The sequence below is a fragment of the Carassius auratus genome, chromosome 13, assembly GCF_003368295.1.
Source record: "Carassius auratus strain Wakin chromosome 13, ASM336829v1, whole genome shotgun sequence".
In the NCBI taxonomy this organism is placed as follows: Eukaryota; Metazoa; Chordata; class Actinopteri; order Cypriniformes; family Cyprinidae; genus Carassius; species Carassius auratus.
Genome location: NC_039255.1, coordinates 9,945,199 through 9,970,728, shown reverse-complemented (window position 1 = coordinate 9,970,728; position 25,530 = coordinate 9,945,199). Strand labels below are relative to the sequence as shown.

Genomic DNA, 25,530 nt, shown 5'->3' with positions numbered 1-25,530 from the left:
AGCGGTACAAGGCTATTTCAGCGTATTTACACTGCGCAATAGCTAATAGGATGCAGGTCAGGGTGAAACTTACTGTTTTCAATGTATGCTGTCCAATCAGTGCGCGACAGTCAAGATTTGTCAAGAAATCCATTAACGTCCCAACCCAGATTGTCATTTAGTTTTTCAACGGCTCTGGTGTCTGTAACAGTTTGCTAAATTTTAATTTAATTCAATAATAATAATAATAATATAAGTTAAACCTTATGTGAAATAAACTGTTTTGGTCATAAAGGCTAATTGTGATATGTAATTTTTTGTTATATTGAAAAACTTTCGACATTTCGCTAATATTAACGCAAGAGCAATTTTGTATTTTACTAACAGCCTGAACGAATATTTTTATGCCATAGTGATTTTGGGTGGTGGAGTCTGTCTGACGTGATGACTCGGCATCGGCACGTATGTAGCCCCCTCTAAATTTAAGCAGGCTGGTGAGCCTTAATTACGCGTAATTTTATCGATTCCTTTCTCGGTTTTCCTCACTGTCTTCCTCCTTCTCCTCGTTTGGGTCTGTGGCAGCTCCCTGGGCGCGCTTTCGTTCCAAAGGGGGCTGTCTGTCTTTGATGGGATCCAGCTGTTGGCCAAGTGCTCTGGGGGCGCGTTTATTTGCATTGCTAAACAATCCGTGGAGTGGGCCGAGTAAGGAGAAACATAGCAAGTTTTCTCTTTTTTTAGATAGCAAGACCCTCTTCTTATTATTTGTCAATGTTCTCACACGTCCTTGCCGTCGGTCGACAGGGCGGCCGCTTCGGGTGACCAAAGCCAAGTGTCCCGACATTCAAGTGAACGCGCGTACGCGGAGGGGGCGCTTTGAGCACTGCGTTGTGCGCTCTGGGCATTTATCAACACTTTTCCTATTTCGAGGAGTTTACGGGTTGGCGGTGTGAAGATCTTTCCAAGGGAACCACAAGGATCCACATAAACATGTCATTTGTACTTCGTGGCTTGCGTTGGTCGACCAACAAAAGGTGAGTTTAATGAGACAGATGGTGCTTCATGGTAAGACGTTATAGCATAGCTACATTACTTACAACTAACTAGTATCTATTTTATGACATTGTGCTTATTTATGAATTGCCACTAAGTAATCCTATACCGAATAGTTTGTTTGAAATGGCTATTGATTAGATACTAGTACTTTTATCAAAAGTGACTAATACCTATTCAATTAGTCAATGGTAGACTACATTCATTTGCAATTAGCTACCGTTCTATAAGTGACAAGTAACAAGTGTCAAGTAGCTAACTTCCATTGAATTCAGTGGGGTTACATTCTTGATTTTAGTATCTATTCCAACAGTTTTCTATTCTTGCTTGTCAAATGCTTATCTAGCTTGTCATATGTACAGAGAAATCAGAATAATTCTTATTCATACTAAAGTCGGGTCATAGCTGTCTTCAATTTATCTAGGAAAACTGGAATAGATATAGAATAAATGCTAATAATGCCAATGGATAGTTATGGTGAAACTAGAAGGATACTAGTGAACAGTTGATATCTGAACCACAGATCCCAAAAGAATTTGGTTGCAAGATATTTCTAATTTGGTACCAGCAGCAATGGAATAGTTACTTACATTATTGGGATGGTAACTAGTACCTAATTGATAAGTGCTAGTATGTGATGAGTATTGTGACTAACTGAATTGATACTTGTCACTATTGGAATTGAAAGTATTTACCAAAAAAAAATAACGAACAATCGGAAAACCCTGCTAGTAACATATTTTACAGATTCCTTACAAGACAATAAGTGATCGTATCAAAACAGCTATTAGATATTTTTAAGGAATACGTTTTTATCAGTATCCTAGGACTTCAAACTAATATGTAAACCATGAAATTATGATTGTGAGAATGATTCAGCCTATAGAAAATGTTGATTCCAAGTGCTTATTCCAATGAATGAAACTTAAACATTTACATGTGTTTCTTATTTTCAGAAAGATTTAACCAGGCATTTTGTTTTTTATTTACAGAATGTTGTCAGTTTTAATATATGTCATATGCTGCATTCACTCCGGGAGAAGTCAGGTAAATGAATTTCTGTTTTAAGTCATTCAAGCTTGGCACTGTTGCTCAACGCGTGTCGTAATAAGAATGCCTCACTTGTTTTGTTTTAGTTTTTTTGCTTTTCCAGTGCTGTTGTACATCCTTAACAGAAAAATTAACTTTAGAATGCGATAGCAATATCAAACTACTTCTACATAACTACTTGCACAAAAAAGAACTCCATAAACTGCTGTTTTTTATCTATTGGACTGACTATAAAATGTGAGTTTCTCTCCAGACTTGCACAGATGGATTTACTTATGACCGCCGTGCCAGACAGTGTATAGGTTAGTGGCATTTCTGCAATGTTATTAATATGTTCACTGAAACTTGTGTTTCAAATACATCTGTTAATGCCACCTCTCACATATGCTTTAAGACATTGATGAGTGCCGGACACTTTCAGACCCATGTCGGGGTGACATGCAGTGTGTAAATCAGAACGGTGGATACCTGTGCATCCCCCGCGGATTCTACTCCCAATCCTATGCCCGGAACAGTCCACGCTTCTACCCTGAGCCTTCCTATCCCGCAGAGTCCTACCCTGACAGATCTTTGGGATATTCTGAACCATTCATTCCTAATGTTCCTCCTGTGGGAGCAGGTACTGGTCCAGGCCCTGGTCCGAGCTACCCAATAGTGAGCCGGTCCACTCCCTGCGTCCTTGGATATTCACTTGGTGCTGATGGCACTTGTGTTGGTAAGTTTGTCTCCTGCTCCTATATATTCCACTATCCCAGCCATGTTAGTTAAAGATAGCACCTGAAAGGTTGTAGGTTCAAACCCAGAAGATTTGATACACATCCCTGGCTTGTCAGGCGATCTTAGTTTGCCTGGCCAGCCATATAATGGTCTTGACTGCTTTTACTTTATCATCTAGACCAGGCCAACCATTTAAAAAGCTTTTATATTGAAATGTATTTTTGTTAAGAAATATGCATGCACAATAATTATCTTCGAAGATTTGATTTAAGACTTTATTTAATTTATTAAGATCAACAGCTTTTTATTCAGTCAGTTAGTCAAGTATGTGCACACTTTTGGCTGGTATTGTAAATGACCATATATGATAATATTTTACCATATATTACTTCAGGGATACAGCCACTGTAACAATATATGTCTGCTGAATGTAAAGCCATTTCTTTATAATACATAACACAAGCTAAGAAAACTCTTTGAGATGTGGTCGATACTCACTTTGGGTCACATCAGGTTGTGGTCTTATGTTTACTTCATTTTCTGCAATAGTCCATGGGTCTTCTCGCTCTGAAATGAGGTAAAGAACCAGTTCTGTGCTGGACTGTAATTTAATAATGGCTGCGGTGGGTTGAGTAGCATCTTAAAGACTTCAGCAGAATGAATCTCATAATTTGGACTTGAACAGTCATTAGTGTGGAACCACAAAATACTGTGGAACCTCAGAACAAACTACACCTTGTGAAGAGGCAGGAAGACACACATCAACTGGCATTTAGCCCTTCTTACTGGGATCCAACATTACAATTCAATGAGATGTTTTTAGAGTGTCTTATTCATTGTCATACTGTAAATCATCAGTTTGTAATTGACTCTGTGATCTGCTTCTGTTGAAATTGTTGAGCTGATTGTGGTGTCGGGGTATATATCTTGAGTTTTATTTCTTTGATGTAGATTACATTTACGTTTACATTTATTCATTTAGCAGACGCTTTTATCCAAAGCGACTTACAAATGAGTACACTGGAAGCAATCAAAAACAACAAAAAGAGCAATGATATATAAGTGCTATAACAAGTCTCAGTTAGGTTAACACAGTACACGTAGCATGGGCTTTTAAATAATATAATAAATACATAGAAAACAGATAGAATAAAAAAAGAATAGAGCAAGCTAGTGTTAGAGGTCTTCACACACACACACACACACAAACACACAATTGCATAATAAATGAAAAGAAAATAGAATACAAAAAGATTAGAAAGGTAGTTAGTTTTTTTTAAAGAATAGAATTAGAATAGTGAGTGTTAAAATTAGAGGGTCAAATAAAGATGGAAGAGATGTGTTTTAAGCCAATTCTTAAAGATGGCTGAGGACTCAGCTGCTCGGATTGAGTTGGGGAGGTCATTCCACCTGGAGGGAACATTTAATTTATAAGTCTGTAAAAGTGACTTTGTGTTTCTTTGGGATGGTACAATCAAGTGACGTTCACTTGCAGAACGCAAGCTTCTAGAGGGCACATAAGTCTGAAGTAACAAATTTAGGTAAATGGGTGCAGAGCCGTGGTAGTTTTGTAGGCAAACATCAATGCCTTGAATTTTAGCCAGTGCAAATTTGTAAACAGTAATGTGACGTGTATTCTATTTGGCTCATTAAAAATGAATCTTGCTGCCGCATTCTGGATTAATTGTAAAGGATTGATAGAATTGGCTGGAAGACCTGCCAAGAGGGCATTGCAATAGTCCAGCCTGGACAGAACAAGAGCTTGAACAAGGAGTTGTGCAGCATGTTCTCAAAGAAAGGGTCTGATCTTCTTGATGTTGAATAAAGCTTATCTGCAGGATCGGACAGTTTTAACAATGTGGTCTGAGAAAGTCAGCTGATCGTCAATCATAACTCCAAGGCTTCTAGCTGTTTTTGAAGGAGTTGTGGTTGATGTGCCTAACTTGATGGTGAAGATAGTATCTAGATAGGTGTTATATATTCTGTCGTCAGAGTCTTTATGCATGTCAGACCTATTTCACGTGCCATTTGATAAATAGTAGCACGAATGACTGCTTGCTGTATTTTTCGATATGGTCTGCGGATTTGTCTCGAATTGGTGCCAGTCTTTGCAGTTAATGCATTCTCCAGTCCTCTCTTGCTCCTCTGCAGAAACATACAACGATAGGTTTGTTACCTTTTAAGCCCAAGACAGCCATGTTATAAAGAAGATACATGCACAGATACACTCAGAATTGTCTGAATCTTGACCTGGGAAAAACTTGGACTGAATAATGAAGACGAATGTTATGTCCTGTACAAGATTTTGGACAAAGGTAATGGTTTTATAGAGCTACTGAGACATTCAATACAACAGCGTTTTAAGTTTCATTTCGACAAATCTTGAAAAATCGTGTAGACAAACCATTGCAATCTCAGCATCTGTGGTTGCTCATGCAAAACATGAGGTCACTGGTTGTTAAATAAGATCTGTCATCGACCAGCTATGCTATTTTTTGTGAGTATCCTTTGTACAGTGTGTTTATGTATTTTAAGAGATGCTGTTATGGAACAAAAATTTTATAGAAAAGTGACCAGACCAGACCACAAAAGAAACCATTCCATCATTCATCTAACAGGTATTGCTGTAGTGTCAGTGTGTATGTTCGTAAAAGCCAGGGAATGCCCTCTTCTTGCCAGTGGCACTACAGTAAGGCTTGAAAAACTAAAAGAGTCAACCCAGTCAGTGCCTGAAATGTGCCATCATAAATGCCATCAATCCTGTGTTCAGCTTCAGTAAAGCTTATAGGCAAACCTCTGAATTATTGGTCGACCGATATATCGCCACAGCCGCCGATATTTGTCATTTTTCATTTTTCCTAACCCTAAATTTTTTTTGAGAGCATCAGTACCTGAGCGCATGCAGTGCTCACACTCTCTCTCTCTCTCTCTCTTGTTCGTTGTCGTCGTTAACAGTTCTGTCTAATATGGATAGAAGTCTGTCTAATAATCAGATAGAACAGTTAAACAAAGGAATTAATGTATACAGAAAGTATTAGATTGCTTTTATGTTAGGCCTAATAGTGACAGAAAGGCAAACATTAAAATACTTTCTCGTTTGCCATCAGCATTAAGCAAAATACTCATTTTTATAATTTAAACAATCTTTGAATGACTAATGAACATTTAATTTCACAAACCATCTGTGAAATCTTTTTAAGTGTGTATGTGTATTCGGCATGATTGCGTGTTCTCTGCGGAATGGTCAGTCCATGTGAATTGAATGCTTTAAACTTTAAACTCATGATTTCAAATTATGCTGCGCTTTATGCATTTGCCCACTGTCATTTTCATGCTTTAATTAACTTTATTAACTTGAAAAATATCCCAAAAAATTATTTGATTTTTGTCAGGTTGAAACTTACCTACTCAGGCTGTGGGACTGTTACTGGTGTCTGTCGGCAAATGTGGAGTGGGATAGTACTGCAGACTAATAAATGTGTTCTAGCTTAGTGGGTCGTCTGGAAATTGAGGTATGCTGTCATTATTACTTCCGAGTCATTTACCTTTATATGTAATCATGCTATTTAAACAAAATAAACTAGCATTCATAAGTTTTGGGTTTGATCAGTTTAAGTCATCCTTGCTAAAATGATGTATTGATGAAATGATGCAAAAAATCTTACTGAACCCTAACTTTTGAATGGTAACAAATAAATATTTTTTTATTATTACTATTTTTTGTGTAAAGTCAGTGTAGGACAGTGTAGATCAAGCTAAAAAAGTGAAAGTGATGCGACGTGACAGCCAAGTATGGTGACCCAAACTCAGAATTCATGCTCTGCTATTAACCCATCGAAAGTGCACACACACAAGCAGTGAACACAGATTCAGAGCAGTGAACACACACCCAGAGCAGTGGGCAGCCATTTATGCTGCGGCGTCCGGGGAGCAGTTGGGGGTTCAGTGCCTTCCTCAAGGGCACCTCAGTCATGGTATTGAAGGTGGAGAGAGCACTGAACATGCACTCCCCCCACCCACAATTCCTGCCAGCCCGTGACTCGAACTCACAATCCTCCGATTGTGAGTCCGACTCTAACCATTAGGCCGCGACTTCCCCATAATTCATGGGGAATATAAAGTTGAGCAGCTCCTAAGAGTTGCTGGAGATATTTCTGATTCCGCAGGTAAGGAGGTTCATTTTCAAATTTCCTCCTCTAGCTGTAATTTATGCTATTGTTTTACTGTATTTCACTCTCAAATAAGACTCTCGTTGTGGCTGCTCTAGACATTCCACACCAAAGATAATTACCACTCTGGCACACTGTACACGTCGTGTTAATTTCATGAATCCAACTAACTTACATTGTCTATGTGAAGTGTTGCTTCACTGTCCCACTACTACTGCAGTGGCAGATTGTAAATGCCTTTGATATAATACATAATACAATATAAACAATTTCTGGAATGAAGATGTGCGTATGGAAGCAAGAGTTTTGAGTTGGTGCCAGATTTTTGGGTCCTTGTATGACCTCAACCTCTTTGTTCATATTAATCATCTTTAAGTTTTGCATGGCTGAAAAAATTTGTCTTGCATGTGTCTTGTTTGTTTGATGAACTGTTTTGTTTTAATAAGACAAGCATGTTTTGTGAGTGTGAGTTGTAATACCCATCATTTATATTAATTCCCCACCCTCTTGTGTATTTGTTTGTTGATTTTGCTTTCAGCTAGCAATCAGTGTTATGAGCTCATTTTAACACATTTACCACGTGTAAATCCATACAGAATTACAGATTTTCCACATCTCTGATGTGAAGATTAGATTTAATGACCTCAGCAACATTTTGTGTTTGGGCCCCTTGTTAAATTTAATGAATTGTAACATAGTAAACTTGTTAAAAATCTAGTCAAAGTCATTATTCTGACCACATGAATAATAGCAGCTGTTGACATATTATGTCATCGATCTCTCGTCCTCTTTTACATGCAGACACGTTTCCATCTCTTTCATTTACCTTTTTCCTCTGATACTCATTTAAATCTTGTGGAAAATGTACTGTATAATCTCTGGATCAGATCTGAGCTCTAAAACGCTGGCATTCCCAGAATGCTCCAGATCCTTTCACCTCAGATCAGACGTGTGTGATAGTACACATGTAATCCAGATGCTCTCCTTCACTCTCTGGCGCCCAGCTGTGCCTCATGTCTCATAAGGCCGCATCTCTGCTATCAGACCTAGCTGCAATGATGATGTCTAGTATTAACAAGCTGTAAAATAGTTAAGGATTTGACCTTAAAAGTTAACACAAAAGTTCAATTGCAGGTAGGTGTAATGCAAAACAGGTGACTGCCTTTGTGATTGTACTGCAAGATAAGGTACTTTCGTTGAAATGCCAAATGCAAGTGAATGGGTAATTTAAAAGTGCACAAGTAACTTATTATGGAATTTCAGCTTGGCTTGCCAGGACCCATTGCATCACTCTACCAAAATAGTAACAGTGGGACTGTTGGCAGCTTTGACCAAAAGAAATGAATTATTTGGCTTTCACACGGTCCCCAACCCCCCAAATCAATCACACCCTCATCATTTTCATAGTAATGTTTGCTTACTTTTAAAATATGTGACTTCATGGTCTGAGAACCAAGGGTGCTTTTTTGGGTATTGAAGGCATATGATGTCCTCATAAGGAATTGTGCTGATAATGTGTGTGCGAGAGTGGTGCGAGACAGTTTTGGAAATGTGTTGTGTAAGACTAGCTATTTGTTTAAGATGTGATAGTTGTAGCTGCTTTATTTAAAGATGTCTATCAATGCAAGCAAGTAAGTGTCATTTGGTCAGTACTTGTCTTTTGAATATCTAGGGATTGTATTGAAAGGTGCGTCACGCATTCTGTTTATCATTATTTACAGGCCTCCAAAATACTCTCCAGCCTTTGTTGAAGATTTCACAGAAATGCTATCAATGATTTCCTCAGAGTTTGACTGTTTTGCTATTGCAGGGGATTTCCTTCATGCTTTTAATGTGAAACTAGCCACAGCTAGTCAAACGTTCTTCTCAAACCTTAAATTAAACAACACTCTTTTTGATACTGTTGAGAGACTAACAAACCTCCCATGTCAGATTGCCAGTTAAATGCTCTCTGACAGCAAATGCAATGAGTTCTTACTTCTTTTCTGAGAAGGTCAATAATATCAGGAAGGCGATAAGCACATCTCCAAGTAATGCAGAGGTCAGACAGATTTGACTGCAATATCAGAAAGAAGATATGTCTGCTTTTAAAGAAATGTATAGCAACATTTTGGAAGAAATAGGACAGCAGCACCTTAAATCGTCAACCTGCTATCTTGACACACTTCCCACATATATTTTTCAAACGTGTGCTTAACTGTTTAGAAGCAGATCTCTTAGAAGTGGTGAATGCCTAACTTCTTTCTGGGACTTTTCCAAACTCCCTGAAAACTACAGTTGTTAAACCCTTTCTGAAAAAGGGCAATCTTGATAACACCGTATTATGCAACTTTAGACCAATATCAGATCTTCCTTTTATAGGCAAGATTATTGAAAAGGTAATCAGCTGAACAAATACCTAAACTCAAATAGATACCTGGACCATTTTCAGTCTGGTTTCAGACCTTATCACAGCACAGAGACATTGTTCATTAAGATAATAAATGATAGTTGCTTAAATTCAGATAATGGCAAATTATCAGTGCTAGTCTTACTAGATCTCAGTGCTGCATTTGACACTTTTGATCATAACATACATACTACTAGAGAGACTGGAAAACTGGGTCAGGCTTTCTGAGATGGTTATCAAATGGTTCAGGTCATACTTATTAGGGAGAGGTTATTATGTGAGTATAGGAGAGCATAAATCTACGTGGACCTTCATGACATGTGGAGTCCCACACGGCTCAATCCTTGGACTGCTTTTGTTTAGCCTGTATATGGTCCCAAAAAGTCAAATAATAAGAAAGAACCAAACTGCCTATCACAACTATGCTGATGATATCCAGAATTACTATAACTATATAAATATCCTTATCCTATAATAATAATTACTAGAATTATAAATTAATTAATTAATTTGTAATTTAAATCACTAATTTATCACAGAACGTTAATTAGGTAAGCAATACACAAATTGAAAGGGGAAATAAGCATAACAATAAAAATATAGCCCTATTTAATATAATATTATTATCAGTTATTATATATGGTTAGCCTATATGAATGAATAAATTAATTATGCCTTTATAAAGCGCTTTATTGTGTATTGTTGTACACCCAAAGCGCTTTACAATCATGTGGGGGTCTCTCCACCACCACCAGTGGGCAGCATCCACCTGGATATAATATAGTATATATATGATGCTAAAAATGATAATAGCCTTATATGCACATATATTACATAAGAGACACGATCAACAGACTGTGGGACTGATAAAAATATTTTATTTATTGTATTTTATTGATACAAATATTTTATCAATCAATCTCTGATAACCTCAGGTTGCTCTGGTCACGCGGGTTTGTTTATTCATTAAACTCGTGGGCATGACAAAACTAAACCAAAATGACTTGAGTTTTATTTATTTTTTTTCTTACAATGACAGTCATTTATTAATTTATGCCAGGAGTTATGTAAATGAAAAACGAAGTCGAGATCGATATGAAACTTGAGTCGTAGACCTTTTTAATGATGTAAGTTATAGTTTATGAAGTGAATTGCATTATTTTACACTAAAACTAGCAGTAACTCTGAACTAATGTGAACAATGAACACTTCTGTGCGCTGGCGTCTTCCCACATGTTAAGAGATTTTAAACAACACTGGTAATACAGTTGCAGTTAAAGAGTTAGTTCATAGAAAAACCAAAATGATGTTATTAATAACTCCCCCTCATGTCGTTCCAAACCAGTGAGACCACCGTTTATCTTCAGAACACAGTTTAAGATATTTTAGATTTAGTCCGAGAGCTCTCAGTCCCTCCATTGAAGCTGTGTGAACAGTATACTGTCCATGTCCAGAAAGGTAAGAAAAACATCATAAAAGTAGTTCATGTGACATCAGAGGGTCAGTTAGAATCTTTTGAAGCATCAAAAATACATTTTGGTCCAAAAATAGCAAAAACTAAGACTTTATTCATCATTGTCTTCTGTTCCGGGTCGGTTGTGAGCACATTCACAGCACTGCAGTTTAGTGATATCCAGTTCGCGAACGAATCATTCGATGTAACCGGATCTTCTTGAACCAGTTCCACCAAATAGAACTGAATCGTTTTAAACGGTTCGCGTATCCAATACGCATTAATCCACAAATGACTTAAGCTGTTAACTTGTTTAATGTGGCTGACACTCCCTCTGAGTTAAAATAGACCAATATCCCAGAGTAATTCATTTACTTAAACAGTATACTGACTGAACTGCTGTGAAGAGAGAACTGAAGATGAACACCGAGCCGAGCCAGATAATGAACAAAAGTATTTTGTATTTTCTAAAGTATTTAGCAAAGAGACTATCAGCGTGCACAGCCATTGCATTTTAAATAAAGTAACATATAGGCTTATTGGTATTTAGCCATTTGTCAATCTAACCACAGGCTCTACTCTTCAGAACAATGGTAACCCCAAAAACTCAGACACACTAGAAACCCTTTTAAATTCCAAAATAATACAATATTAAACACTAACAGATCTCCCCCTATGTTCATATTTAACAAACCACATGAAATAAAGCTTAGTTTTAAGATTTATTCTCCTTTAACAGTTACTAAAAAAGGCTGCTGTAACTCATTCTGTGAATGTGTACTATATATTTGTGTGTACATAATTTACATTTATATCGGAACATGTATATATATGTAGGATAAAACCTTATGAATATTACATGTAATGCTATTTTTGTCTTCTTTTCTGTGTGTGTATATATATAAATATATATATATAAATATATATAAATAAATATATATATATATAAATATGACATTCATGGTCAATGCATATAATGCAATATATTTAAAAACATAAACCCAAGTTCAGATGGAAATGTATTATGTAATATATCACATTATATTTTGCAGTATATTCCCAAATATTTCTGTTTCCGTAAGGGTGAATCGTTTCAGACAAGTTTCTAAAGTGACTTTTTTTTAATTTTTTTTTTTTATTATAGATGTTGATGAATGTGAGACACAGTCACACCAATGTAACCCAACTCAGGTGTGTATAAATACAGCTGGTGGATATACCTGCTCATGTACTGAGGGCTACTGGCTGGTGGGTGGACAGTGCCAAGGTATGATTTACAGACATTAAAAATGGCTGATTTGATGTTATACTGTATGCTCTAAAAATGCATGATAGTTTCAACAAAAATATAACGCAGCACAACTGTTTTCAACATTAATAATAAGAACAATTGTTTCTTGAGCACCAAGTCAGCATTTTACAATGATTTCTCAAGGATCATGTGACACTGAAGTAATGCTAAAATTCATCTTTGCATCACAGGAATAAATTACGTTTCAAAGTATTCTAAAATAGAAAACACTTCTTTTAAATTTTAATAATATTTCACTATATTACTGTATTTATTGTATTTTTGATCTAATAAATTCAGCCTCGGTGAGCATAGGACATTTCTTTCAAAAACATTGCAATTCATATCAACCCCAAAATTTTGAACACTAGTGTAAATTAAAGTCCAGTTACTGTTTTTTTAACAGTTAAATTATGACAAGTCAGTTTCTCTTACAGTTACAGTAAATTTTGTAATCTAGTTTTGTTTGTTGGAGTGCTGAAATAATAATCAATAATCAATCTTATTTGACACTAATCAATGTCTTAATTCAGTTGTGACTACTGTTTGTGTATTTAGTGCTCTCTAACTCACCTTTCTTTAGACATTGATGAGTGTCGCTATGGTTACTGCCAGCAGCTGTGCGCAAACCTCCCTGGCTCATATTCCTGCTCCTGTAGCCCTGGATTCCTTAATGCAGATAGCAGGACATGCCAAGGTGCACATATACACAGGAATATCATATTAGTGCGATCATTATTGTTTAGCTCGATAGATTGCTGAAAATCTGCCACCTTCATCCTTTTCCACTCTCACCAGATGTGGACGAGTGTGCGACAAACCCATGCTCTCACGGCTGTTTGAACACATACGGCTCATTCATGTGTACCTGTGACGAGGGCTTCGAGCTCGCCTCTGATGGGACCACCTGCAATGGTAATCAGAGGAGGAGAAGAGATGCTTAGAAAAAATAGGGGGCTGGGAACAGGAAGGTCCCAATTTAGAGGTTTTAGAGAGTTTTAAGATCTTTGTTGCCTGACTTTTTTTTGTGTGACTGTGTGCACTGAAAGTGTGTAATGTGTCTGTCTTTATCACTACCCATTCTCAGATCTGGATGAGTGCAGTTTCTCAGACTTCCTTTGTCAGCACACGTGTGTGAACACACCAGGATCATTCTCCTGTGTGTGTCCGCCTGGATATTATGTGTATGAAGATGGAAGGAGCTGTGAAGGTATCACAGGTTTATGTGAAGGAGCTGTGAAGGTTTATGTGCTTCTTTCAATGTGATTTTCTGGAATCATTTATATTTTTTTCTAAATGTTCCTTGCACCTACTAAGATGCATTTCTCTTTGTTGGGACGTGGAATATTTCTCAAATTAAACCACTAAAACTAAATTATGTTGTGCAGTTTTTACAGAGAGACAAATATTTTTGTGTTGTATATGATGCTGTAGCGATGATTACATTGTTTTCCTTCAGTATGCATAATATGTATAGAATAGTAATATACTTACTATATATATTTTTTTTTATATAAAATAAAATTCATAGCAAGTAAGAAGTATTCACGGCCGTTAATAGACAAATATTTATTTTTGCTATTGGCATTAGCCATTTACCTTAGCCATTTGCAGAACTTTTGGATATTAAACAAATATTTCACATCTGCTGCACCGTTTAGCTTCTTTTAAATTGGTGGTGTTGTTATTGTTGCTGTTAATGATCATGAATCCTGATGATTATGATGATAACCCTACTTCTGTCTGTTGTGTGTTTTATTTCCAAGACCTCAATGAATGTGAGTCTGGTAACAACACCTGTACAACAGCACAAGTGTGTTTCAATTTCCAGGGAGGTTACACATGTCTGGACCCTCTTATATGTTATCCACCTTACATAGAGCTCAGTGACAAGTGAGTTCACGATGTTTGACAACAGAAAACCTGTTTGCTTTAGTCAGTCATTTGACTTTTTGTTGTTGTTGTTGAACAGTTACAGCGTGTTCTGAATATGTTTCTCTCTTTCTTTCTCTCTCAGTCAGTGCATGTGTTCTGCGGAGAATCCTGCGTGTCGGGAAAGACCCTTTACTATCCTGTACAGGCATATGGATTTGTCTTCTGGCCGCAGTGTTCCTGCCGATATATTTCAAATGCAGGCCACCACCCGTTACCCTGGAGCATTTTACATCTTTCAGATCAAGTCTGGCAATGAGGGGCGAGAGTTTTACATGCGGGTAAATGGGCTTCTGTTTGTACAACTGATTACTGTTGTAAAACACTTACATTAATGTTGAAAAGTTTGGGGTCAACAATTTTTTTAAGAAATGAATGCTTCTGTCGCTCGATGCATTCATTTGATCAAAAGGCACAGTAAAGACATTTATAATGTTACAATATAATTCTATGGTAAATAAATGCTGTTCTTTTTAACTTGCTATTCATCAAAAAACCCTGAAAAAGATTCACGCTTTCCAAGCACAACTGATTTGATTGCGATAATAAGAAATGTTTCTTGAGCACCAAATTAATAAAGATGAATAATGAGAAGAAATGTATTTTGAAGACAAAAATTGCATATTAGAATGATTTCTGTAGGATCGTGTGACACTGAAGACTGGAGTAATGGCTGCTGAAAATTCAGCTTTACCATCAGAACAATAAATTATATTTTAAAATATATTCAAATATAAAACACTTATTTTAAATGTTAAGAATATTTTACAATGTTACTGTATTTTTCATCAAATAAATGCAGCCATGGTGACTATAAGAGACTTATTTAAAAAAAAACAATGCAATTAAAGATCTTACAGACAGGATGCATTTGAATGTTAGTTTATATATAAAGGTGACCACTAGATGGCGCTGTAGGATTTCTAAAAGATTTTCCTTCAAAATCACTCTGAAGCCAAACCACAACATCTTTATAGGTCCTAGGAGTCCCTTAGCTAATCAAATACCATGTGAAATAGTTGAAAGAGTATGTTTTTACATATTTTCCACAAGTGTGTGCAAACAGTGTTTCAAGAAACAGTGACTCAGAATTAATTAATAAAATATGAAAACATTCTTTCCCTTTTTTCCCCCCACAGCAAACCAGTAACATCAGCGCAACTTTGGTTCTGGCTCGGCCCATTAAAGGACCAAAGACCATCATTCTAGATCTAGAGATGGTTACCGTTAACAACGTCATCAACTTCCGAGGCAGTTCAATCATCCGCCTCACAATATTTGTCTCTGAACATCCATTCTGAGGCTTTTCAAATGAACCTCTGACCTCTCACCTCTTCATGGCCCCATACCTCTATCTCGGACTTCCTGTTACTGCACTACCCTTCAGGCAGCTGCATTTCTTCGTTTTGTTTGTTCTGTGGATCTGGACTCTCATGTGGCCATCACCCTCTCTATCTGCTCTCTAGTGGGCAGAGCTTGTGCTAATGTTTGATATCTCATAATAAAGATTCTTGATTAGGCTGCCTGGCTGTCATTGTCATCTGCAGTCACACGCATGTAACCCTACAAAGAAGAATATTTATGCTGTGTTTATTCTTGTTTGTTTTAGATTTCCCGTTGTGATTTTGTGAAGCTGGATTTGTTTTTATACTTTTTAGTGGCACCTGTGTCACATATAATCACTGTGAATGTGAGTATTTGAGCGGCGCTTTCATTTGTTCTCAACCTTTTATGACCCCAAGCAGTGAGAGAGCTGCCAGCCTTGAACATGCTACAAAATCACGTTTTTGTAAATGTTCTAATTCACTCTGACAGGAGTCTGCAATGCACCTTCAGCACCCGTTTCCCAGGGAAGAAAAAAAAGCACTTATTGCATCTGTGCAGAAATTCCTCTGTGTATCTGTTTTTATTTGACTGGTAAAGACATCCTGGTCAATCAATAAACACAAATTTGATGACCTGAACTTTTGTTGGTTTGTCTCATGCCTACAAAAAAAAGTTAGGTATTAGTGAGTGATTATAATTAACAATAAGGCGTTTATTAAAAAGAGATTCTAATAAGAACATGAATTTTGATGTAGGCCTACATGTTAGATCACAAGGGGTCAATAACAACAAGATTTTGAATGTGTAAATATTTGAGGGATTAATATACATAATATGCGCGTGACTGAGTAGAAGTAGAAACTTTCGTTCGTGTCCCAGTGGTATTTTTCCTCAGCAGCGTTATGAGGGACCAGCGGACACTAGGACCCAACCGTAGGCAGAAGTTTGGATGCTCACTGGAGGCTTCCGATGCACCTGAAGCACTCGCGAGCTCAGAGATTTCAGCTCCTCGCGGACAGCAGCACAGGTACAGCCTTATTCACAAACATGATGTTCTTTGTCAAAAAGAAAGAAAGAAAAAAGCGGTTGATCAGGATACATTAATGTATTTTTGCTTTGGGCTACTGCTGGCACTTTTATTTTCCTCAGCTTTTTTTCTGTTGTTAAATGCCGTTACCATTTTTTATTTTTTTTGTGCTAATTTTCAGATGTCTTTGGTGGAGTTGTAATGTTTTACCGTTATCCCAGACACAACTTCAATCTTACCACGGAATTTCATATAAACATAAAACAGAATTATTGTATGATTAAAACGTAGATAATCTAAAGATGGAGTGAAATACATTATTTAGAGACATTTATTAAATTTATTGTATTATTTAGCTCCTATTTCAGAAACTTTAATGTGTCGTTAATGTTGTTCTTCTACAGCAAATCAATGTTGAGTTTTTTTTCCTCTCTCTTTCAAAAATGTATTTATTTCCACCACAAAACATATGCTGGCGTGAGGATAATGACATTGTGTTGGAAATGTTTGTGACTAGACAAGACAGAATTCTGTCCACTTTTGTACAGTGTGAAGTTGATTCATAGAAATATCTTATTTTCAGTCTTTTTATGTGATTGGTTTGTGATTCTTGTAAAGATCATCAACATGACAGAATGTTTCAAAAACTGCTGCCGGACATTTATGTCCAAGAAGAATGAGCCAGAAATTCAGAGTAAGTCTCTCTCTCTCTCTCTCTCTCTCTCTCTCTCTCTCTCTCTCTCTCTCTCTCACCTTTACCTTGTGATTATTGTTTTTTTTTATGCATACATACTGTAGCCTAACCTCATATATGAAGTAGGAAAGATGTATACATCTCAATGTTTTATAGTGATTAAGGTTCGACTTCCGGGTAAATTAACTGCTGAGTCTAATGTGAAGAGGAATGTTGGAGTATCAGAGGATTATCTGCTGTCTAAACTGCCTCCGGATGGCCGGGAGGTTCCGTTCTTTGTCCCAAACTTCAAACCTTCCTATATCCAGCCGAGAGGAGCACAGCACTCTGGCTACAACATTGGGCAACAGAGTAAGCAATATGACTATATAGTTATTTATTTATTTAGTTAAATGTAGTTATTTAGTAACATTTTTATGTTATTTGATTGAATTCTATTTAATTTTTTTTAAGTAGCCTACATATAAGTACAAATTCGATATGATTTTAGGTGCCACAAGGACCACTTATGCAGAAAGGAAGGCAGAACTGGCAATAGCCGGTCAAATGGTATATGACCCTGATTTGACCTTAAACAGCAGTCATATGATCAGCTACGTGTCACCTGGCTCACTGAGACGCCCCACTCTGAAAATCAGACCCAATAGCAGTCCTGGCACAGGTGAGACACCTTTTGATGTGCCTAAAACACCAAGTCTGTTTAGTACCTGTGTGTGTGCTGTTTAAAGAGTGCAATTTCACTTCCTCATAGCTTCCCATCACTCAGTACGTAACTTCTCAGCATGTAACCTCAAATATTTACATTCCACCTGTGAATAATCTTTCTGTTTTATTCCCTCTCCTAAATCCCTGATTGTTCAAGGCTAAATTGCACTGAAAGTGTCCCAGATCATATTGTTGAGAGGCCACATTCAGATCATTTTAATGCTTTACATGGTTGTTTTCTTTCTAAGAGTAAAATCAATTAAATTATTTATGTCTTTTTGTTTCACAGGTTTGGAACATAGTGACAAACAAACACTCAGTTCTTCTTTGTATGATTTGTCAAACACTCAGGGCCATGTAAAGGTAAGTTCACATAGAAACACACACACACACACACCCACTTAACAACCCAATCCATAAAACGTAATTAAAACAACATCATTCACTTGCTGCTGAGATCCCATACACCCGTTCACATGTGAGCTATTATTATATGATGCATATAAAGAAATGTAATATATCCCTGTGATGGCATTACCAGCAGTCAGTATTCCAGTCTTCAGTGTCACAGGACCCTTCAAGAAATTATTGTAATATGCTTATGTGGTGCTCAAGAAATTTTATTTATTATTAACAATAGTAAAAATGACTGCGTTGCTCAATATATTTGTGTAAACATGATCGTTTTTTTTAGGATTTCTATGAATAGAAAGTTCAACATTTTGATCAGTTTCTTTGTATTAATTGTTTAAATTTCTTTAAAAAGTCCTAACGATTGCAAATATTTAAACGGATTTAAACAGAGGAATATAATAATTAGTAAACATTATTTATGATTTTTATTTTCATTCCATTTTCAGAGCAAACTGCTATTCAAGAGTAGCTCAGCTATCAACTTAAAAAAATTAAGATATATTAATAAGATATATTAATAAAATATGAATAATATAGCATTTACTGCTGGAATAAGTCATATTTATCTCAATTAATATTTATCTTAGCTGATAATTAATAACTGTAGTTATCATACTACTTCCATGCATTGTTCAGAAATCATCATCACTACTGGGAAGTCTATGTATTGTAAATCGGTCATGATGCTGTTCAATTTGGTGAGGTATCTTTTTTTTTCAAGTTAAATAGAATGTTTGTGGTCTTGTTTCAATAAGATCAGATTAAATTCCTTATTGAAATTTAGTGTATATAGATTGATACTTTACTGTTTAATGAGTAGAAGTAGTGTTGTTCAGTAAGATTTATTGCTCTCTTATTCCTTCAAGCGTTATGATTCTGTATCCAGTGTCCAGAGCAGCACATCCTCTGTTCAGGATTCCATTGGGAGCAGCCGTAGTCTAGGTAACTATTCATGATGGAACACTGAAATCATAACTGCAGACAAGCGCATTCCAAAAGAACCCTCAAAGTTCCCTTCCAATAGAACTTTCTGGAAAGTGTTCCGCTCCAGTGTTATCTGGAATTTCCACTACAGTTTCATTTGTTTGGTTATCCGTATTTACTTTTTGGACCCTTTATTTCACAACAATCTCACCCCCCTCTCATCACCCTGAACACACTTAAACACAGTCTCTCAAACAAACTTGCGCGCACAAACACACACACACACACACACACACAGGACAGACTCCGATAACTGCAGATTGTGAAATCGTAAAAAAACAGACAGTAATTACTTCCAAATGTTTTCCCTGAGGTCCAGTACACAAGTCCTTAGATAACCTTTAGAAAGTAGAGAGGATCTTTACATAACACAAACAATACACTGAAAATATAATTCAGTATATTTCATTTTCTGTCTGCCATTATGTTTTATAAGTTGGAGTTCAAACATCTAAGACCACTAGAGAAATCTTCTATCTTGCATTTTTATAAATCAGTTGAATGTGTTTTTAATTAACACTGAGCAAACAGTTGGATTTGGATTTGGACTGTACACATTGGATTTGTCCCCTCGTTTTATTTCTTAACAACAGCACTTAAGCTGAATATTAAATTTTAAACAGAATATTATATAGATAATATTTAATTGTGCGTAGACTCCATCACTTTCTCTGGCGATGAGCGAGATTGTGAGCCGGGAAAAGTGTGTGTGCAGCTGAAGTATGAAGAGGCAGTGGAGCAGGTGTGGATCACCTTAGTGAAGGTATGATTTCATCTCTACAACTGATCATTGTGTCCCATCTAGAGAACAGATGAATGGAGCCTCTGTGTTGCTCTGAGAGACCTTTAACAAATGATCACATTTCCAACCAGCTATTTCAAATAATTTAATAATGTGTATATCTTATCTGCCTTTGCCTCTTTATTTTACACATAATATACAGTTAACATAATATATTATTGTTCATTTAATGCTCATTTATATTAACATTATCCACTATATGTACAGATATGACCAGTTGCGGTTGTATCTTAGAGTTGTTTATAATATTAACAGACTTTTGATCTCATATTTCATAATATTTCTGTCAGTTTTTTTCTAATATTTTTCCTCTTCTGAGAAATTGCCTTTTGTTGACATACAGTGGTTTTAGTGGTTGTAAAAGCTCATGAACAGGATACATCGCCTTTTCTCACTGTTTCTTATTTTATCTCTCTTTTTGATACTTCCTCTCTTGTAGTGTACAGACTTGAGTGTGTATACTGACGGGGTGGAGTTGCAGAAGATTGGGGTCAAAGGGGTCATCACCATGTCCAAGCCAGTGCGATTTAAGAGCACCGTCAAGGAAGCATCAGCAGTGAGTGAAATCCAGCCATCATAACACCCAAGATTCAGTTCAAGCTTCAGCATTGTTGAAATCAAGTGGTTAAAATGATTAGCATTATCCCCTGCTTGTAGATGCCAGAATTACACCATCTGCTTCTGAAAGGTGAAAGGTATAAAATTAGCCATGTATTCTGATGAAATAAAATATTTTGCAAGCAACATACACTACTATTTAAAGGTTTGTGGTCAGTGAGATTTTTGTTATTTATTTAGATGGATGCTGGATGCTAATACATTTGCCAGGATTAGGATGCTGATAAATTTATCAAAAGTCAGTAAAGTGTCAGTAAAAAAATAATGTTACAAAAGATTTCAGGTTCAAATAAATCTTTTTTTTTTGAAATCTTTTGAACCTGTCAAATAATCAAATAACCCTGAAAAATATATATATCACAGTTTCCAGTTTTTTTACATTGTTAAACATAATCACACACACACACACACACACACACACACACACACATTTTTACTGTATTTCTAGTCAAATAAACAATAAATGCAGACTTGATGAGCTTAAGGGTCTTTTTTCAGGATCATTTTCAAAAATTTTATGAACCCCAAATATATGAACCAGATATCTCAATTTTTTCCATTATGATGAATGGAAATAACATTTTCCTGGAATCATAGACCTTGTTGATCAACATAACAAGAAAAGCTGAATGAGAATGGTTGTTCTGTCATCATTTAGATTCATTCTGATGCATTATTCAGCCGTCCCTTCAGTCCCTCATGTGTTTCTTGAATAATGACCATTCCAGCTGGACTGAAAACTCCAACACAACCATAGTTTCATAAAAATCATACTTCCTCAGCTAATTAAAAACATGTGTAGAGCTTGCAGTATTGGTTTGTTTTGCTTGCTTTGCAGATTAAGTTTGTAACTAGTTGTAACTTTCCCTTTCAGTTTATTGTCTCTCTCTGTCTCACTTTCAGGACACTGTCTTCATGGAGACATTCGTGTTCACTCTTAACTTAGAGCAGATACGCAGGTCTGCACTGGTGCTGTGCCTGCAGGCTCACACACCACGTAGGCGTACGCTGGGAGAGTGTGTATTATCTCTGCGAAACCTTGGACAACAGGAAACAAAGCACTGGCTGGAGTTCAAGCCTCACTCTAAAACACATGTGAGTCCTCACCTGCTGTATCCCTTTGTGACTGCATATCTAATCCCAAATGTCTCTCCTGATTCTTCCTGGTTTTTAAAAAAATTGTAAACATCCACCTGCAATTAACAACTGGACCACATATTTAACTTTCATCACAAATTGCACAGCTGCACTAGTTCTGATCCGGTCTCTCCTGTGATATTAAGGTCAATAGGGCTGATAGACAGACAGACAGAGAGAGAGGAAGAGATGAACTGCTGAAAACACTTCTTGAAGGAATTAACTTGACCCTTAAAATACTGATCTGTCTGAAGATCGTATAATAATATAATGTTACAAAAGGTTTCAATTAATCATTAAATGTTGTTTACCTTGTTTTAACTTTCTATTCATTAAAGAATCCTGAACAAAATGTTTCATAGTTTCCACAGAAAAATTAAGGACGACTGTTTTCAACATTGACAATAATAAGAAATGTTTCTTGAACACCAAATTGCCATATTGCCAATGATTTCTGAAGGATCATATGACACTGAAGACTGGAGTAATGGCTTTTCCATCACAGGAAAAAAACTTTACATTTTAAAATAAATTAAAATAGAAAACAGTTATGTCAAATTACAATTATATTTCAGAATATTACTGTTTTTACTGTATTTTTGATCATAGAAATGCATCCTTAGTGAGCATAAGAGGCCCAAAAGAACATAAAAAAATCATACCGATCCCAAATATATATATCATTATTTATTTATTTTTTTACACTTTTATAGGTGAAATTGTATAAACTGATCATTAGTAAAATCTTAATACATATACTGTATATATATATGTGTGTGTTTGTGTGTGTTTGTGTGTGTAAATCCTTATAGGAGTGTTACATAGAGTTTATCATCTACTGTAAGTAGTAAACACACACATATATGCAACATTAAACCTAAGTCTATTGGGGATTATTTTGTGTGTTTCTGTAGGTGTGTCATGCTGAGCTTCAGCTGGCCTTGTGCTTCCAGCCAGTGAGTAGTCGAATGCAACTCCAGATCCTCAGTGCTCAAAACCTTCCAACATCTTCCTCACCACTTACACAGAGTGAGTCTTTTCAGCTTTCATCATCATCATCTCGCACACTCTCAATCAGATAGCTTTACATCCTAGTCCATTTTAAAAATATATTTTCATTATAAGTTAAGTTCTCCTCCTGAAATCCTTCTAATTTATTATTAATATTCCTCCTTAGTTAATTGTTGTAGAGGAGTGACAGATATGACAATGTTGATAAAATGAACTGTGCAACTGGACATTGTCTTTAGGATTCTTTGTGAAGGTTGAATTGTTGAGTGAGGGTAAGGTCTTACTGAAGAGGAAGACGAAGGTGATGAAGTCATCAGAAGGGCAGATCCAATGGGGGGAGGTGCTTCACTTGCCCATCACCAATCAAGACCAGAATCTGCAGCTGGCAGTCAAACTCTGCAGTCGCAGCTCTGTTCGGAGAAAACACCTGCTTGGACAGGTCAGTTTGAAGCAAAATACATACATTACTTTGACACACTATATTTAGTATCCAACAAGTTTAAATTTGAAGTAAATGTAAAAGATCAAAATTGATCAGTAATTGGTGCTCAACAAACATGTATTATTATTATGCTGGAAACTGTTGTGCTGCTTAACATTTATGTAGAAACCATGATATATTTTTTTCAGGATTCTTTGATGAACAGAAAACATCTTAAAAAGAGCAGCATTTATTCGAACATCCATTTCTTTACTGTCATTTTTGACCAATTTAAGGCCTCCTAAGTTTCAGGCTTTATGTGTATTCCTTCATTTCTAGATCCTCTTGGGTTTCGAAAGCAGTTCTCCTGAGGCGGAGGAACAATGGAGGGATTCCATGGCTAATCCTGAAAAAGTGGTGACGTCTTGGCACAGAGTTAGTCGACTATGAAGTGAGAGGATGAAGAAAGACATTTTTTAGCCTAGTGGATTTCAAAACTTTCAAAAAGGAAAAAAAAACCAACCCTTTTTCTATCTTTGAATAATTAAATATGGTTATTATATGGGAAAAAGGTGTTTGCCTAGAACGCTGCTTCTCATCTACAGGTTTAAAATTGAGTCACATACCCTCCGCAGACTCTAGTCTGGTTAATCCTGTATTCAGCTGTTTGTATATTTAACATTCTATGTTCTTCTTTGGTGTAACTTTGAGAACGTGCAACTGTCTAAAACATGGCACAGGAACAGGATGCATAGACATTATGTGCAATAAAGTGTATTATACAGAGCTCTACAACTGTCAGTTTGGCAACATGGCCAAATATTGAGCAGACAGTCAGCTAATTACGTAACAGAGTTCATAAATGAAGTATTATGTTCAATATTTTTTAATGTCACCTCCATACAGCTTCAGTGCTGTTGAGTGAATGTGAATCTGTTCTCTGTAGAAACAGATATCTGCATTTTCTGAGCAATTTCATGACTATTATTGCACTTTAGCCAGCTTTTGGAAGGAGATGAACCTGTTTTAAGTGCAGTATAAACTGTGTTGGTGTTGGGGGTGAACACTATTTAAAAATGTTTTATTTTTAGAAGTTCAGAAAGGTTTGGGTTACATTCCTTTCCATGGAAATTAAATCCTTTAAATTGTTCCATATTTCATTTCACAAACACAAAACAGAGAAAGGCCACAAGAGAGTGCAAGAAAGAGACTTTTGTTTTGTTATTCACTTCCCTGCAAGTGACAGTAGCTTGTCTAAAAGTGTTAATTGTAGGCCTATTAAGGTTTAAGTACATTGTGTTAATGAATGCTGTAGTTCAGGTGACATGGGATATTATTACTAATATTTCGTTCATATTGACTGTATTTTGTATGCATACACACAAATATTGTTTGATCCCAGTCTGGCATCCTGATGTTAAAGAGAGAGAGAGAAACATTGTTTGTAAAATAAAATAAAAATGTGTTCAATTTTAATGGGATTTTGTGTGAGTGTAGGTTCATAAAAGGCCATTTCATCTACATTTTATGAGTTGACAACTTTACTATGACTTGATAACAGGTAATTTATTACCACCATTCTCCAAACCCAGAGGAAACACTATAAACAGACAAAGAATGTTTGTGTGGGTCTGAATGTTTGTGTTCCTTAACCCCTCTGATTGTGCTGCTCTTTCAAAGGCCTGTCAAAAGGAACACAACATCCGGGTGTGATTTAATTTACGTCATATCTTTCGGGATCGCTGTTTACACAGTGTAATTGTTATTTCTGATGACACGCCCCCAGCTGCAGCAAATCCCAGTAAAACAGCTGATCTTAGTGTGTGAAAGTATTTGTGTAAAGTGTCATATCCATAGCAACCATTCAATCAAATACTAAAAATGGTCCATATATAAAATGACAAAAAAGACAAAAACAACTTGCAAAAGTCAAGTATCAAGTGACAAAAATAAATAAATACAAATAAAAATAATAAATATATACCAATAATAAAATTAAGAAATGATATAAAAAAGTAAATATTGTAATCATTAAAGTTAACATGCAGGAATGCTTCTCTCTCTCTCTCTCTCTCTCTCTCTCTCTCTCTCTCTCAGTCACACACACACACACACACACACACACAAACAGCTGGGACCATGGGGGCTGTCTACCTTTGTCCTGTGTGTTTCAATTAAAAGTGGATCCGAATGTCCGGGATTTTAGCTTTGAGTCCAGGATCTGAAATCCTCACAAACTTCTTGGAACTAAGAATTGACTTAAATGCATCTTCACACCAACTACCCCCCACCACCCCCTTTCATTATGATTTACAAGCACATAAAACATGAACTGCAGTCAGGGAATTAATGGATCTTGTT

General features: G+C 36.3%; 2 protein-coding genes across 3 annotated transcripts; both read left to right on the top strand.

Annotated features, from left to right (window-relative positions):
* The first annotated feature begins 535 nt into the window (after positions 1 to 535).
* LOC113112591 (fibulin-5-like) lies at positions 536 to 15,994 on the top strand. Its single transcript, XM_026278293.1, has 11 exons — positions 536 to 1,010; positions 2,022 to 2,076; positions 2,333 to 2,381; positions 2,474 to 2,794; positions 11,952 to 12,074; positions 12,682 to 12,795; positions 12,897 to 13,013; positions 13,186 to 13,308; positions 13,865 to 13,991; positions 14,116 to 14,311; positions 15,170 to 15,994. Exons 1-11 carry the CDS (start codon positions 967 to 969, stop codon positions 15,329 to 15,331), a joined length of 1,431 nt encoding a protein of 476 aa, XP_026134078.1. The 5' UTR covers positions 536 to 966; the 3' UTR covers positions 15,332 to 15,994.
* A 268-nt stretch (positions 15,995 to 16,262) lies between these two features.
* On the top strand, positions 16,263 to 24,653 carry LOC113112590 (tandem C2 domains nuclear protein). 2 transcript variants are annotated; one of them, XM_026278292.1, is made up of 12 exons: positions 16,263 to 16,383; positions 17,002 to 17,077; positions 17,284 to 17,428; positions 17,568 to 17,738; positions 18,072 to 18,145; positions 19,063 to 19,138; positions 19,837 to 19,943; positions 20,422 to 20,538; positions 21,504 to 21,695; positions 22,652 to 22,766; positions 22,988 to 23,187; positions 23,509 to 24,653. In XM_026278292.1, exons 2-12 carry the CDS (start codon positions 17,060 to 17,062, stop codon positions 23,617 to 23,619), a joined length of 1,326 nt encoding a protein of 441 aa, XP_026134077.1. In that variant the 5' UTR covers positions 16,263 to 16,383; positions 17,002 to 17,059; the 3' UTR covers positions 23,620 to 24,653. The 2 variants fall into 2 exon arrangements, with proteins under 2 accessions (XP_026134077.1, XP_026134076.1); XM_026278291.1 differs by having other exon boundaries at positions 17,234 to 17,428.
* The last annotated feature ends 877 nt before the right edge of the window (positions 24,654 to 25,530 follow it).